Genomic DNA, 15,705 nt, shown 5'->3' with positions numbered 1-15,705 from the left:
AGATTTTGGTGAGATAGAAATTAGAATTAATGTGCTGTCTGTAGATATATAATAGGGAGAGGGATACAGTATGGACCCACTGTATTAAAAGGCAAGTTATTCCTCTTTTGCGCATGGTCATATAAGATCTTCTAATTCTTTTATTATACAATTTTTCTTATTTTTAAAATTAAACTGGAAGAATTGTTGAATTTGCCGTCTGCCCTTGTAGATTTTAATGGCATGGAACAAGGCCCCCATTCCACCTACAAAAGTAACTAACCCACCACCCACTAACATTTAACATAACTAATTTCAAGCTAATAAAAAATAAAATTAAATATAAGAACCCAAAATTGTTATACGGTACGGTACACCTCACAAAATGGAGAACATAGACTCATTGTGAGCCTAAATCCACTCATCCTTAAGATAATCACTCGCAAACAAATGGCAGCTTCAATAAATGTGAGCTTCTTATCCCCTGCTCTAGTTCTTAAGTTAAATTTGTTCTGCCAGGAAGTTAGCTGCAAATCAACAGGAAGAGAGATTAAACCAAAAAATTTGGATAACCGATCATTTATGTAATATCTGTATGAAGATTTGACTAACATAATTATACCTTAATCAGAGAAAAACAATCTCCCTCTGCTGCACTTACAAATTAAACAAAGCAATTAGTGCTTATAATTAGGTTTCTTAAATATGATTAACATCACAAATTCAAATCCAAGATCAAGCAATCCACTGCCTATTCAACAGTAATATTAACCCAATAAGAAAAATTTTAACAATTATTACCTGTTAAACAGAGGTTGGATCAATAACTGGACTCACTTCAGACTGCACTTGCAGATGATCCAGTTCCTGAGGAATCATAGTAAACGTGGTAAAGCTACACAGAAACTCAAGTAGCCAAACAAAAGTAGCAGTTTTTTATACCTGAACTTAATAAAGATGTTAAATGAGGTAACTCTACAGATATCCATAAATGTATCCACCTTTTTTAATGGAATACAGTTACTGTACATATACATGCTCTAATCACCATTTGAGAACATGATCATATCAAATAGTTATTTTAAACAAACCACAGGCAGTTCAACCTGATGTGAAGAGTCTCACAGTTCAGACAGAAAAGATCGCAAGATTAAAGATCAATCAACTCATTATTACAATCAGGTACTTTATGTTAGGCCATGCACATGTCAATCATCTATCAAGCCTATAAGATAAAATTTCTAGCTCATAAATCCGCATTGAAGGCCTTGTTAATTCAAATTAACTCATGGAAGTGCAGACTTCAAATAGAGAACAAAAATTGGAACTTGAATCCTCGCAAAATAAATGTAAGCAAACTAGGCACAGAAACTTGCAGTAGAGTACACAAATTAACAAAGGTTGCATTTTCATTGAACTTCTTTATGTGCTATCAAGTTTTAACAGTAGGAGAACCATTCCAAAACATGTGAACAAATTCACATGGATAACAGAGAAAAATATTTTCAAATCAAAAGATATTTACCCCTATAATTAAGTTTCAAAGCCCACTCTTCCCATTTTTCACAGGCAACTCTTAACTTGCTTCTTGTTAGTTTGCATAAGGTGCTCATCACCATTGGCTACAATCTGAGCACTACCACAAATGTATAAATAAAATCACAGCCTTCTTGATGGATACCTGGGCCAAGAGCAGACTGCAGAACCTGTTCTGGGCAACTCCTCTGCACTCCTCACAGTTTCCAGCAGAACTTCCACAACAGCAGCAGGGATATACATGCAATGGAATAGAGAAAATAGGAATGTAACACTATTACAGCAAATGATGAAAATATGTATTGTATTTTTCCCTATACATGCATGTAACACTATACATGCAATTAGGGTAAGTTTTCCCTCCTTTACTTCTTTTTCTTTTTCCTTTCTTTTGCCATGTCACCCTATTTTCTGTGGCTGATTTTGTATTAGAGTACTGGTTTCCTGGCCCTTTTTCCCAGATCTGAAGGTCTTCTCATTTTTGCTTCCTCTTTTCCTGCGGAAGATGTAAATATAAGTTCTAACACTTCTCCAATCCAGATCAAAATGTCCAAGTTACTTTCCAACTTCTATATCCATGCCTTTGAACAGAAAAACAATAAGCATGATTAATAATGCAACCGAATTGCTCTGTAAACATAAAAAGAAAAAAAAATATTTCATAAAGATGACAAGATGGAAGAATGTTTGAGTTGAAGTTACTGCTGCTGCAATTCTTGGGTCGAAGGAAGGCACATTTGTAAATTGTAATGAAGGCTGTTGACTTGGATTCTGCAACTTTTGGTCATTTAAAATAAAATAAGATAATCAACCACACACTGAGGAGCAAACCATCATAAAAGGGTGCAGGAACATTAAAAAAGGCAGAAAACACACTTTACTTTCACAAGTCTCACAATTGCAATAGTACTTGTGTCCATCATGGCAAGTGTGTTCACTCCAATCAAATTCAAGAGAAGCTGCTGCATATGGACTTTGAGGTACTGCAGGAACGTCTGATGTGCAAGTGCTCATCTGAGAAGTGCTTCCAGTCCTTGGAGACCGCTGCAGCAAAGAAAAACATTGACAAATGTTTTAGAAGCTCTAAACACCAACATAAATCAATTAAAACTTTCATATAATGAAAAAAGGTATCAATACAAGTAATGAACAAAAAGATCGATTTAAATAGCCATTTGAAGAAGTAATTTATTTAGGAATTTAGATGTTTAAAACTTTTTTCACATTTTTATATTTCCTTCTGTAAGTAGGACTTAATTCAAGTCTTGGCTTATATACAAAACTTTAAGTTGTTTTGTATAAAGAATTGGCTTAAAAATAGAAAATTATATTTGTTAGCTTGTCATCTCAACTTTCACTATATCCTCCTATTTTCATGTATTGGAGACCAAACCTTGGACTACCAAATGCACAATTGCCCGCAGAGAGTGAGAGAGAGAGCAAGGCAGAAATAAAAAAAGGCTTAACTGAGTCAAATCTTGATTTACAAAAAGCTTTCCAATTTCATGTGTATTGAGCTTGTGCAATTTTTTGACAAAAGTAAAATAAAAAATTTAATCTAGGTTTGATTTCAGAAAATATATATTCATACTGGGTGACCCAACACAGACATAACAAGTCAGCCTCGAATCCTTTCTGACCTCACTAAAGAAAAACCACCAAAGATATATCACCCAAGACAAGAATTAACTAATTGGTCTTAGGCAAGTTGGCCATCAGGTAAATTACTAATAATTACTAATAAGCCAAATGGCAATCACACAATGCAACAACTCAGACAGAAGAAGAAAACAAGAAATAGAGAAATCCAAAGGACATAACCTACCCGTCAGGTGCAACACTAAATGTAACAGAATTGCATTTATATTCCCAATATGATTAATGAGGTGATGCCAAACTTTCCACGAGCACAGAGAAACAATTTTTTTTTAAATTCCATTCTTAATCACAAATCCTACAACTAGATGGCCTAACTGATAAGAAAAAACACATCAGCACTTTATAGTTTCCACTAAATTACACTCTTTTTTTATCAGAAGTTGACAAATATAAGCACACCAAGGAGTGTTTAGCTTGCAATCTACTAACGATTTTAACTACTTGAAGTACTTTTAAAGTCCTTTTCTACTGACTCCACAAATTAGTTTCATTATAGAAGTACTTAAGTCTATTTGCACACTAGAGTTCTCTAGCTCTACAGCAAAAGAATAGAAAAATACCGACCAGCACAGGCACATCTCTTATATATTTATCAGGCAACTGAGAGTTTGAAAAGCTTAGTCAGAATGTTTAGCTCTGAATAAGATATATTAGCATATTTAAAAAGCACTTATCAACACGTTCCCATTCTCCATTGGCATATCTGACTTTAATCACAGCCTGCTCGTGGAAGAAGCAAATTATTTGTAATTAAAACATAGGAATGATAGAATCAAGAGATTAAGTTAATATCTGGACAGCATAATAACTCGACCCAGGAAAAATATACTGCTTATTTAGAGCTCTAATAGCCCTGTCAACTTCTTCAAATGTCACATATATCACAAGGCAATATCCTGTTAGTGATCCATATCTAATTAATCACCAAAACTACTTCAAGATCATATACAGTGGCAGCTAGATGTTCTTGTAGTACGTACATGCTCTAGGACATCGGGACAGGCAAAACAAACATACATAATTACACAAAGAATCATGTTTATTGATTTATTTATAGAAGAAAAAGAAGAACAAACCAAAATACACAATTAATGATGTTTTATAATACAAACTAGTGTCAACTGGAATAATAATACTCAATTTGTAGAAAACTTGAGTTCTAAAACAAATTAAACCCTAAAATGGTGCATCAAGGTGCAAAAGTAAGAACTCTCAGCTTGCAAACATTAACAAGTCATCCGACGATTTAACATGTAAGATGGATTGTGCGGTTCAGAATTTCAGAAAAAAAAAATTACCTTTGCAATAATTAAAATCAAATCGTACAATGTAGAGCATACCTTGTAGTTGACCAGATCTCTTGTCCCTGAGTAGAATAACCTCAACAATAGTTCCATGTTCTCCAAACAAGGGGCGGACCTGAAATAAAAGAAGAATAGCTAAAAGTTAAATAGTGTTAACAGATGTGAATAAAAGAGAAGCAGTACCAAAAGGATGTCTTCGACTTATTAGTCAAAGTGTCTATAGATGAACAACCTTCAGACATCGCCTTCAGCAGCCGTTCTCGGAACTGGTGCAACGTAAAGTTCTGCGGGAATGCCACTATGAACACGATCTAAGAAACACGAGGAAAAGGGTATATATAGTTTTAAGGTTAAACAAATGTAACCAAAAGTTTTCAATGACGAAAATGCCTATACTAAAGGATCTCAAATTCTGAAAATTCCCTCACCCACCCCTCGTGCTTATACGAACACGTCGACCCAACCCACCATTTTTTTAAGCAGATTTAATGACACCAAAAGTGAGAAAATCATTGCTTATTATGTTAATATCTTGTAGTACAGAGATTTTTGCACATTGATGCAGATTTTGAGCATTAGAGCCAGGCATTTCCAGTTTTAGAAATAACTTTAATACTTCACGCTTTGGATGAAATTTATTAAAGATTTTATATATAATAGGTGTAAATTTGATTTGTGATAAAATTGAATTTCGTTTGATCACCACGTGAATTACACATGGTTAGAAGGGTTGGAGATGGGATGATTTTTCCAATTGTTCAAACCATGAGGGTTAGGTGGTTCACGTGTTGGGGCTATATTTAAGTGTGTGCAGGTATTGTTATTTTTCACCATGCATGGTGGTGGGAGTTTTTAAAATTTTCTGATTTTGGGGGTTTCTGATATTTTCTACTTAGGGGCCAAATTAAAATATATCCATTTAAAAGTTTCTTGAAATATAAATTTTAAATTTTTTGTCCATTTTTTTTGAATAAAGTATGTATTATTAAAATGGATTTTTTTTAAAAATAAAACATGTATTATGAAAATTGAGTTGTTTTTAATTATTTCCTTATAAAAAATGATTTTGACACACAAAAGAAAGAGGTAGAGTCAATAGATGAGATGAAATTCTCTTTTTAGTTTTATTTTACAGTGCAGGTGACCATATGCAAAGATCGAGATGTGATGTTCAACATCAGATCTTCATTGACTAACCAATAAAAGCAAATTTTCAGGAGACTTGTTTTGGTCATTTTTTCCACCTCTAGGATAATAGATTTAATTGAGTGTTAGTATATTCTTTTATACTATAAGAGGTGAAGACAACCTAGAAAGAAGTTATGATTTTGGATTAATGGGTTAACATTCAATTCAATTCATATGACTTTACCTTTATAATAAGCCTTCGTTTTTATCATTATACAAATTTTTATCAGTATCTTTTATCTGTTGCTAACCACAAGATTTGAGATAGATATTTTGATACTAAACAATTCATGTATATGCTAATGTGGTTCGTGTATATAAGAAAAGAGCGTGAAAAAAAATTATTATAATATAGTCAAGTTAATGCTATTATATTATCTTCACTTTAGTTTATTAAGATGCTATAATAGAAAAGTGATCCCCAAGGAGGTTCTTCAATTGACAAATCATACAGATGAATTCAATATAAATTCGTAAAAAGTACGAGTGTGATAAATGACCTAATGACTAAGGTGTCTTTATTCAATGACAGAAAATGAAGCATTGTTAACCATAATGGAGGTTTTATATTATTTTTAAAACATTACGGGTGGTATAGTAATAGCTCCAAACTTAGCAACTAAATTTGGTTTATGAAACCTCAGGGGTAGTAAGCAATTTAAACTGTCCAGAAATATGCGCACCCCATAGATGGGGCACATGAAACACTTCTAACAAGGATCAGGGGCAAAAGGTTATTACTAAAACTTGGTGGTAAAAAGATATTTTCAAAAAGTTATTGAAACAAATTGATATGAAATAATAGTATTCAGAATAAACCAGCCCTAGTGTCTGCCTTCTCGACTTCAACCTTTCTCATCTGTTCGGCGTTCGCCGTACTACGCGACCTTTTCAGGTATAGATTTCTTGTTATTTTAACCTCCGAATTTTTTCTGGTGAAAAATCATTTATTTTCGATTCCTTCTGTACAATGTTTACAATTTTGTTTACCATTCGTGCAATTTAATACTAGTCCTCCTCGAACCTGTGAACTATGGTTTCTTTCTTCGGAAATTGGCCCTAATTTCAATTTGATAAAATTAATCAGCATAATTGACCGGTGCAAATTTTCGTTTCCATTATCACTATCTGGAGTTAAAAAATGCAATTACTAGTGTAACATGTGCTGTGCAGGGGTGGATTTGCGTATAATAAATTTTATTTCTGTGTATTTTGTTTGCTTTTGCAGTATGTTGTTTCGTATTACGTTATTCTCTTATGTTTCTAAAACATTTTGTATTCCCAATTCCATATATGAAATCTATTTTTAGTTTTGAAAGGATACTATTGTTGAACTTTTATGCTAAACTTTTTCCACATGGAGTTTATAATAATTCAGTTGATTTTACACTAGTACTTTTAGTGAATAAATTTAGGTGCTTGTTTTAACAAGACATGAAAAAATTAAAACAATTTGTGTTTCACTTTGTCCTTCCCATTTGATGTGTTACATGTTGTTTAATTCATTCTGGATCTTGATAAGATAAGATTTATGCTGGTAGTGCAGGAGTCATACTCAGCTAACTTTCTTTTGCATGGCAAAAAGACCGGATCCAGATGATGATGATGATTTCAGTGAACTGTACAAGGAATATACTGGCCCACCAGGAACTACACTTGCCAGTTCTGTAGAGAGGGCAAAACCAAGCAAGCGTTCTCATGCAGGTTCAGATGAGGAAGAGGAACCACGTGACCCAAATGCTGTCCCGACCGATTTCACTAGCAGAGAAGCTAAGGTTTGGGAGGCTAAATCAAAAGCTACTGAAAGGAATTGGAAGAAAAGGAAAGAAGAAGAAATGATTTGCAAAATATGTGGAGAATCGGGTCACTTTACTCAGGTATTGGTGTCATTTACCTGAAAATGACTGGTTGATGTATCTGATACAAAAATTTGTATGTTAGTGTTGTGCATATATGGATGCGTACATACAATGCACATCTATATTTTTAGACTGGTTGTTTCCTGTATTACCTACAAATTGCTTTTAGTTATTGATTGTTTGATGGTGTATGCTTTATAGAACCACAAGATGGTTTAAATTTTACTTCGAAAATTGGCTGGGTTTTCATTCTTACATCCTAGATTCTTACTTTATTTTCGGGTTCACATTAGCCTATACCAGACCAACTTGGATTTAAGTAATATAGGATTTGTGGCTACCTGCAATTTAATTATTTTGTTTTAGTGGCCCCGTTTAGGATGCTGAAGTTTTTCTTTATGTTATTCTGCCTTAATTTGGTTCAATCAATATGGATTCTCCACTCCTCCACCTCTTTCAACCCCTGTATCAAACTTCAGTTTTGCAATGATAACAGAAACATGCATTCGAAATGTTGGTGGAGGGTTATTTTTGTTTTTCTTGCCAATAATTTTCTTTAAGACTTTTTTAAATTTTCTTTTCTATTCAATCCTATGCCACCTGGTGCATATATAGGGTTGCCCCTCTACTCTTGGAGCAAATCGCAAGTCTCAAGATTTTTTTGAAAGGGTACCTGCCAGAGAAAAGCACATCAAAGCACTTTTCACAGAGAAAGTTATACAAAGGATTGAAAAGGACATAGGTTGCAAAATTAAAATGGAGGAGAAATTTATAATTGTCATTGGCAAGGATAGGTTGGTTTTGGCAAAAGGTGTGGATGCAGTGCACAAAGTAATTAAGGAGGTGGGTGATCAGAGAGGTTCATCTAATTCTCACAGGAGCAGATCTAGGTCATCTGAACGAAGTCCTGTTGGTACACGCTTGCGACGCTCTGAATCCCAAAGGTCTCATTCTGGTTCACATAATGCATCACAGTTTCACCAGCGGTTTGGTAGGCAAGATAAGGTTGTTGAAAACCGTGTTCGTGAGGATCTTCAGAAAATTTCAAGGGGTTCTCCACAAGGTAGGGACAGCATAGGGTATCTTTACGGCATCCATAGAAAGCTGGTAATTCCATGCTCGTAGCTTGTTAGGTTCTTAGAGTCATTCATTGTGACTTCTAACAATTGGTTTCCACATTTGAATTTTTAATGATTCTGCTTGTCGTTTATCATTTGTTTGCAGCAAGAGGTAAGTTCTTATGTTCAAGCATTATGTGTTCGAATCTGAAGTACCTACGTGAGTGGGTCTGAATTGATCGGATTGTTCTCCAAAACGAAATTATTTACTGAAAGCATATCTGGCTTGCAACGGATCGATTCACTATGTGAATATAAGATAGTATGTCTAGTTAAAGATACCATCTATGTTAGCATCTCGAATCAAGTGCTTAACATTATGTTCATTTCATGAAGCTTATGTTAATGATGGAGCTAGAAGTCGTCCAAGCCATTCTAAATCTCCTGGTGGCCCCCCTTATACTGGCAGCTTGTACAATTCATATGATGGCCATGATCAGAACATGGTTGGTTATAGGAATGATGGATGGGATACTGAGAGACGAGGATCTGATTTGCATTCAAGTCATCAGATGGAACACCCTACCTTTTTGCAGACATTAGAAGATTTAGACGTGGAGTATAAGAGAGAAGCAATGGAACTTGGGAGAATTCGGGACAAGGAAGAAGATGAAGAGAATTACAAGCATCGTGAGGTATGTGTTTTATTAAGTTCAGGGTAATGCATGCTTCTTGTGATAATTGCCTTAACTGAACATCCTAGCTCTTTATTATTTTGTGTTTAATGTTTTTGAACTCTGGAACTGCTGGATTTCTTGGCTCAATTTCACTTGTAGTCACAGGATTCTGTTAGAAACAAGCTGAGTGAGTTATCATTCTCTTGGTGTTGGGCATATTCCATGTAGGTTTACTATTGGAAGAATAGAATCACAAGTTTCTTAGCCACCAAAAAAAAAAAAAACCTGACGAGTGAGTAGGCATTTTATATTTATTTCCTCAAATTATGAGGTGATACCGGTACTTTGACTATTTGGCCCCTCATCTCATTGTCCTCTTTAATTTTTTTTGTTGTTTACTAAGGGCTATATTCTCAAAGTGTTGCATCCAATGTTAGGAATGACCATGTAGCTATATGTTCAGTAGTGATATACCATGTAAATTATATTATATATTTTTTTGCATATAAAGATGTGTTTTTCCTCTATTTGAAACTGCCATTATGTCTTCTGCATTCACGAAAAACAAAGATTCAAGTCCCTCTGGCTGTTTGCGGTATGAATTAGCAACACATAATTTGCTTTTGAGATTATGTATTTCAGACTATAAGGGAGATGAGAGAGAGTCACACTAAGAAACTGACTCTTCTAAGAGGCATGCATGCAAAACAGTGGGAGGATTTTCTTCAACTTGATGCTCAAAGGCGTCAACAGCAAGCACAAGAGCAAATGTCTACCCTAGGTTTTGGTGGTTATAAGCAGCATAACTATTCCAGCTATGATGGTTCTTCAACCAATCCTCACTATGCTGGGGCCAGTGTATCTATGGATTCAAGGGCCAGGTATACAAACCCAATGGAAGATTATCATCCATCAAGGTCTCATGACAGCTATGGTGGGTTTCAACGTCAAAGACGGGAAAACTTTGGGAAAACTTACAATCGATACTAATTTGCCATACAGGTATTTGGTGTGAGCTGTGTCACTTTTTAATTGAATAAAGAAAAAATTTGATCTTTGGCATTTTTTTGTGGCCAAAGGACTGTTTCCCACCCAAAGTATGCTGATTTCTCAAAGTTTCCTCCATTAACTTTGAAAAATTCATTTATCCACCCATGGGCGGTTAAAGTTAACGGAATCCTAACCCCCGAAAAATTTATCTCATTTTTCCCCCTAAAAGTTTAAAAACTAACATTTTCTCCCCCTATGGTTTAGTTTCAATATCTCATCATTTTCTCCAGTGCCATTGCCAGTTGTCGCTCTCTCCCGACGGTTCCTCTTCCTCCAATGGTCTGACTCAACGCCATTCCAACCCTTTCGACTCTCGAGAGACATCTCTCAAGTGTCAGAGGGGTTGGGGTGACGTTGAGACAAACCATCGGAGGAAGGGAAACCATTGAGAGGAGAGATGACCGACAATAGCGTCGGAGAGAGTGACCGGATATTGAAACTAAACCTAGGAGGGAAGTGTAATTTTTCCAAATTTGGTTTAGGGGAGAAAAGTTAGATTTTTAAATTTAGGGGGGGAAAATGAAATCACATTTAAGTTTATTTTTAATATTAAATATAAAATAACGATTTTGCTTTTAAAATTAATAGATTTAAACGGTCATGGGTGGATAAATGAGATTTTCAAAGTTAACGGGTGGAATTTTGGGAAATCAACATACTTTTGGCCTTTTTTTGTTTTGTTTTTCACAATTTCTTTTTCTTTTATTTAACGTATGTTTTCACAAACCATGAGATGTGTTTCCATGTCTTGAAATGTTACTTCTTGTTTGCAACACCGAGGAGTATGAATGATTTTTTATTTTAAGTTAGCAGCTTTTTAATTGGGTGGGTGATGGACATTGGACTTGTTTTTGTGGTATAACAAATTTTGTTTTGCTTTTTCGTCATTTATCTAAAAATTTTAACTTTAAAAACTTTCAGGTATCACAAAATCCGAGTAAGAGTAATCACCAATCTGGTTCACTTGGAATGTTTGTTTAGTTTGTTCATCCCAATCTGGTGGCTCCATATTATTCAGAACTTTGTTGTAAGGATGTGAGATAATTTTTATTTAGGGCTAGTGCTTATTGGTATTTGGAAATTACTAAGTCCGGAATAGTTGATATTTGTTTGTATCTTGACAAATTTTTTTGGGTTAAAGTAGAAGTATTTCTCTTGAATCTATTGTTTTGAATTTTTGATGCTTATCACAATATTCTGATTCTGTGTTTATCGGTGGAGTTGAGCTGCCAAGAGAGATGGATTGCCCCATTTAGATGCTGTGGTATAAATATACATCAACTAGTCCGAGAGATTCCATATTAAACTTTTTCTGTTTCATATTAAAATTCCATACTGAATTGTTTTCTGTAATATTCGATACATTTAATCGGTTGCTTGTTTTGGCCAACTTTGAAGAGAAATCTGTTTTAAGATATATCATAGTAGTTCGTTTTGGGTATTCTAGGTGTGTTATTTTTCAAACTCTCAGTTTACACCTAATTATTAGAGAGAAAAAAAAAAAGGTTCTGTTTTACAAAACTAAATTGTTAGCATAAATTATATTTTCTTTTTTAAATTTAATTTTCTTAATAAGAAATCTACACAAACATGAATACAAAAAGAAAAAAAAAATTAAGTAATATATATTTTTCAAACAGGCCGTGATTAGATTTATCGCTAAATTTCTCCCAATAGAGACAAAAAATCTCCAAAATTAGATTTTTTCTGTCAGACGGTATAAACCGAGCCGGCTACTGCACGTGCAACCTCTCATTTACTGTTGTTGTCCACTTTTGTCTCCAAATTGAGACAAAAAAATCTCCAAAATTATATATTTACTATATATCTATTTTATATTCTTTCTTTGAATAAAATATATTGAAAAAGTATATTTTCAAAGATGATCAGTTAAGATAGAAAGCTGTCATCTTCCTTGCGTAGCCATCGATTTGAAGGTCTTCCTTGCTTGACTAAAGTTAGCAGGCATGATTTTTTTTTTTTTAAAGAAAGAATAATGTAATTTAATTTTTTTTTAGCATATGGTTGGTTGATTTTTTTATCTGAGGCAGCATGTAATTGTTTGCGACTGTCGAAATTTTGCTTTTGTGTTTTTCATTTTCGACGCTGCATTATCAAATGTGACCTTTTTTTGTCGCCTTTTTGTTTCAGAGGGAAAGAAAATCTTGTTTGTTTACAGTTATTTTGTTTTTGGTAATAAATTTGCAGTTTTTATGGGTTGTACTTTCTTCTGTTTGTATTGAAGAACTTGGATATGTTTTCCCGTTTGGTTTTAACTTTTGGTGCTGTTGTTTTTACAGGTGCAGGATTTTTTCGATTGTTTGAGGTATAGCTTCTGTGAACATACATTCCAATTTTATTGGGCGTTTAGTCTTTAATTGTGGAAATCAAGGAAATATGTTCTGACTGAGAATTACGGAGACAAAAGCACTTTTTAGTCAATTTGAAACGAGAATAGTATCGAAATTTTATGTTTCTTGAATAATCTTATTCTTCTGAGTTGAGAATTTATGGTTTGTACTTTGTAGTTTGGGTAGTTTGTTTCCCCTTAGATAAACTGTATTTTGATAAAAGCTCATATCTTTTGATCTTGAACACTATGATTGCTTTAAAATGACATGGGTTTTTCGTTTACATTAGGTTTATTGCATTGGTAGTGAGATTTGTTAAAAGTCAAGGATTGATCTATGATTTGCAGCAGATCTTTTTATATTTATCAAATTAGAGGTGAGAGACAGCTATTATAGAGATTTCCGTTGAATGGATCATCTTGCTTCAAAAGAAAGGCATCTTGAAGCAGATCCCGAAAGTGCTGAGATAAGTGAAGCGGACAGAACCAAGGATACAGTTTCAGCAAATAGACAAACAAATAGAATTATCAGTTGGATTTGGACTGGGCAATTTAGCTCTGATGCATCTGTCCATGGTAATTGTGGCAACTTGTATTGCAATTCATCAAAATTTGGTGAGGCTGTGGGTGAGAATGCGGAGTTGATGATGGACAAGAATTCAGAAGAAGAGGGTAATAAGAAAGTGGGCAATTCAGAGAAGAAGTGCATGGAAGGGAAGTGTAAGAAGACCAACTCTAAAATGTCTCCTAAGCCACCACGACCTCCCAAAGGTCCAACACTAGATGCTGCTGACCAGATGCTGGTTAGGGAAATAGCTGAGATTGCTGCGAGAAAGCATGCCAGGATTGAACGAGTCAAAGCATTGAAAAAAATGAAAGCAGCGAAGGCTTCAGCTTCCAATAGTACTCTACTCGGCATGATCATCACACTAGTCTTCTGTATTATTATAGTCTTTCAAGGTATTATAATTGAGCTGTATCATCTCTTTTGTTGTCTGATTTGCAATTTATGTGTTCTGGATTTGATTTGTCTGCTTGTAGGCTTGATTCAATTCACACCTAAGACCTCCAAATATTGATAAGAATTTGCAGTTGGGTTTTCACTGTAGAATTAAGCCTTTGTACTTTGTCTTAATGCTAGGGTACTAAAGATCAAATATGACGAGTGAAACTTTTCTTTCTTTAATTATGCAACCTGTTGAAGCCACTATTTTTCTAGTCTAGCTTTTCAGGTTAAAGTCTAGTGCTTCTGTACAGTTACATCATTGATTGCTTGTGTCACTTGCATTTCATGCTTCTTGCACACTATTTGATCATGGCACTCACTTGAATTGTGTCTTTCACACTTTTGAACATTTTATAAATTACAAACAAATTTAGTTGTTGAACAGAGTGAATTACCTGTGGAAAGTTTATATTTAATATGCACCATGGAGTGTGGACTTCAATGATCACTACCAATGCACTTCAAGATTCTTTACCTGTCTCCCTGCCATACCTCACTTATATTATAATATGCTTAGTGTGGCTTCACGGGCTATGAAATACAATGTAAAATGACTTCATTTCAGTAGCTTTTTCTGGCAAAAATGTTAACCTTTTCTAGAAAAAATGTTGAGGTTCAAAGCATGGTCTTTTCTTGAGAAGTTTCTTCTATCTGTGCACAATCAATATCCCACTTGTCTCTTTGAATCATTGTGTGTGTGTGTGTGTGTGTTTCTGCGTGTTGATTGTGTACTTATGTATCTTTACATTGTGGAAACTATGATCACAGGATTGTGCTCCAGAAACAGTAGCAGTTTGAGCGTGCTGGGGTCTCCTGCACCAGCGGTCACTGCCAGTGAAGCTTGATTTCTGCTCAGTTTTACAAAAGCTTCTCTGCCTATGGAAGCGATGGATCTGGCTCTGGTTCTCCCAAGTGCGATATTATAATTTTTGTTTTATATTATTTATTTATTTTTTACGTCTAATGAAAGAACTGTCTTTTTTTTTCCATGCATTTCATTGCATATGAGAATTCAATGAGACCAATGTGCCTATTCCCTCAAATTCTATCGTTCATTTGCTGTGGACATGGCAATGCAGTTCGGCAAAAAGACAGGTTTCTGGTTCACCTTCCAAGGACGTATCAAAGTAAAGTTCCCTGGCGAGAGTGAAACTCCATTCAAGATGCAAATCATTGATGCTTCCCATATCATGGCAGTTGATTCGTATGAAGTTATGAACCCTTGTAACTGATGTTGAGTCTGCAACTAACCACTCTGATTACTGTAATTATGTATCGACCACTACGTTCCACTAGTTTCCTTTAAAATTTTCCTTCTTTACAGTAGTTTCTAGTCCAAACTGAAGTTTTGTTTGTACAATGAATTAAATTTGTAGTGTTCAAAAGTAAGATGGATTGATCATATAATGTGCTTGTTCATGGTGCTTGATGAGTTTTCTTCACCACGGGACATGAATCAACCTCTATGATCGGTTACTTTCAAGTTCAAAGTTCCATCTCTATGATAGCAACGATTTACGATTTTACTGATATAGTTTCTGGTGGAGACCAAAAAAAAAGAGAGAGAGAGAGAGAGAGAGAGATAAGAAACTAAACCAAAAAATTCAGAGAAAAAAAGTAAGCAAGAACTCCAAGACCTGGAGGTTAGGCCACTGGTCAAGGAGGAACTCTATTAGGGTTATATTTAAGTCGAATTAAGTTTGAACTTGCTTAAATTTGACTTGAGTAAAATTGAGTTTAAGCTTATCAAACAAGTCCCAAAGTTGTTGGAACTCCATTCATTTAAGGAGCGTCAAACTTGAGTTTGAGCTTGAGTTAAGTTTTGAGTTAACTCTCTACTGCAGTAAAAAAAAAAAAAATCCTAAAAGACAATGTTTTAGTCAATTCATATCAAAATTTTTTAGGCTAGCGAATTTAACAAATTAAATAACCCTAAAACTCGAACTCGAACTAAAAATATTTAACTTTTCAATTCAAACTCGAACTAGAGTTTGTTTTAATTGAATTCATTTTAAATTCATTCGAAACGAGTTTATTTG

At 34.5% G+C, this 15,705-nt stretch overlaps 2 protein-coding genes and 1 long non-coding RNA gene across 15 annotated transcripts; 2 read left to right on the top strand and 1 right to left on the bottom strand.

The window, feature by feature from the left end:
• Nucleotides 1-292: 292 nt before the first annotated feature.
• LOC123223760 lies at nucleotides 293-4,880 on the bottom strand. 7 transcript variants are annotated; one of them, XR_006503851.1, is made up of 7 exons: nucleotides 4,711-4,880; nucleotides 4,515-4,593; nucleotides 2,218-2,559; nucleotides 1,505-2,096; nucleotides 781-846; nucleotides 602-630; nucleotides 293-506 (listed from the first exon to the last, which is right to left on the bottom strand). It is a non-coding gene; the product is annotated as an uncharacterized LOC123223760 (long non-coding RNA). The 7 variants fall into 7 exon arrangements; XR_006503854.1 differs by having other exon boundaries at nucleotides 1,505-2,286; nucleotides 2,392-2,559; XR_006503855.1 differs by having other exon boundaries at nucleotides 1,505-2,286; nucleotides 2,397-2,559.
• A 1,535-nt stretch (nucleotides 4,881-6,415) lies between these two features.
• On the top strand, nucleotides 6,416-15,085 carry LOC123223485. Of its 7 annotated transcripts, XR_006503795.1 has the most exons (10): nucleotides 6,416-6,561; nucleotides 7,213-7,543; nucleotides 8,141-8,588; nucleotides 8,750-8,755; nucleotides 8,980-9,278; nucleotides 9,903-10,262; nucleotides 12,611-12,636; nucleotides 12,951-13,620; nucleotides 14,435-14,578; nucleotides 14,746-15,085. XR_006503795.1 is itself a non-coding variant. In XM_044646645.1 (7 exons), the coding sequence occupies exons 2-6, from the start codon at nucleotides 7,241-7,243 to the stop codon at nucleotides 10,248-10,250; spliced, it is 1,404 nt and encodes a 467-aa protein (XP_044502580.1). In that variant the 5' UTR covers nucleotides 6,417-6,561; nucleotides 7,213-7,240; the 3' UTR covers nucleotides 10,251-10,262; nucleotides 11,232-11,470. The 7 variants fall into 7 exon arrangements, 3 of the variants coding, with proteins under 3 accessions (XP_044502580.1, XP_044502582.1, XP_044502581.1); XR_006503797.1 differs by having other exon boundaries at nucleotides 13,012-13,620; nucleotides 14,435-15,085; XR_006503796.1 differs by having other exon boundaries at nucleotides 13,009-13,620; nucleotides 14,435-15,085.
• On the top strand, nucleotides 13,071-14,511 carry LOC123223368. The gene is made up of 2 exons (XM_044646525.1): nucleotides 13,071-13,620; nucleotides 14,435-14,511. The coding sequence occupies exons 1-2, from the start codon at nucleotides 13,071-13,073 to the stop codon at nucleotides 14,509-14,511; spliced, it is 627 nt and encodes a 208-aa protein (XP_044502460.1).
• Nucleotides 15,086-15,705: the final 620 nt, after the last annotated feature.

This window comes from Mangifera indica, chromosome 8 (genome assembly GCF_011075055.1).
Source record: "Mangifera indica cultivar Alphonso chromosome 8, CATAS_Mindica_2.1, whole genome shotgun sequence".
In the NCBI taxonomy this organism is placed as follows: Eukaryota; Viridiplantae; Streptophyta; class Magnoliopsida; order Sapindales; family Anacardiaceae; genus Mangifera; species Mangifera indica.
This window is presented reverse-complemented; position numbering and strand designations above follow the sequence as displayed.

What these genes read in the sequence shown, in the direction of transcription:
- LOC123223485 (XM_044646645.1), top strand. Translation starts at nt 7,241, where the DNA reads ATGGCAAAAAGACCGGATCCAGATGATGATGATGATTTCAGTGAACTG. An exon ending in AATCGGGTCACTTTACTCAG is followed by an intron (nt 7,544 to 8,140) that starts GTATTGGTGTCA and finishes GTGCATATATAG; the next exon opens with GGTTGCCCCTCTACTCTTGG. An exon ending in AGAATTACAAGCATCGTGAG is followed by an intron (nt 9,279 to 9,902) that starts GTATGTGTTTTA and finishes TATGTATTTCAG; the next exon opens with ACTATAAGGGAGATGAGAGA.
- LOC123223368 (XM_044646525.1), top strand. Translation starts at nt 13,071, where the DNA reads ATGGATCATCTTGCTTCAAAAGAAAGGCATCTTGAAGCAGATCCCGAA. An exon ending in TATTATTATAGTCTTTCAAG is followed by an intron (nt 13,621 to 14,434) that starts GTATTATAATTG and finishes CTATGATCACAG; the next exon opens with GATTGTGCTCCAGAAACAGT.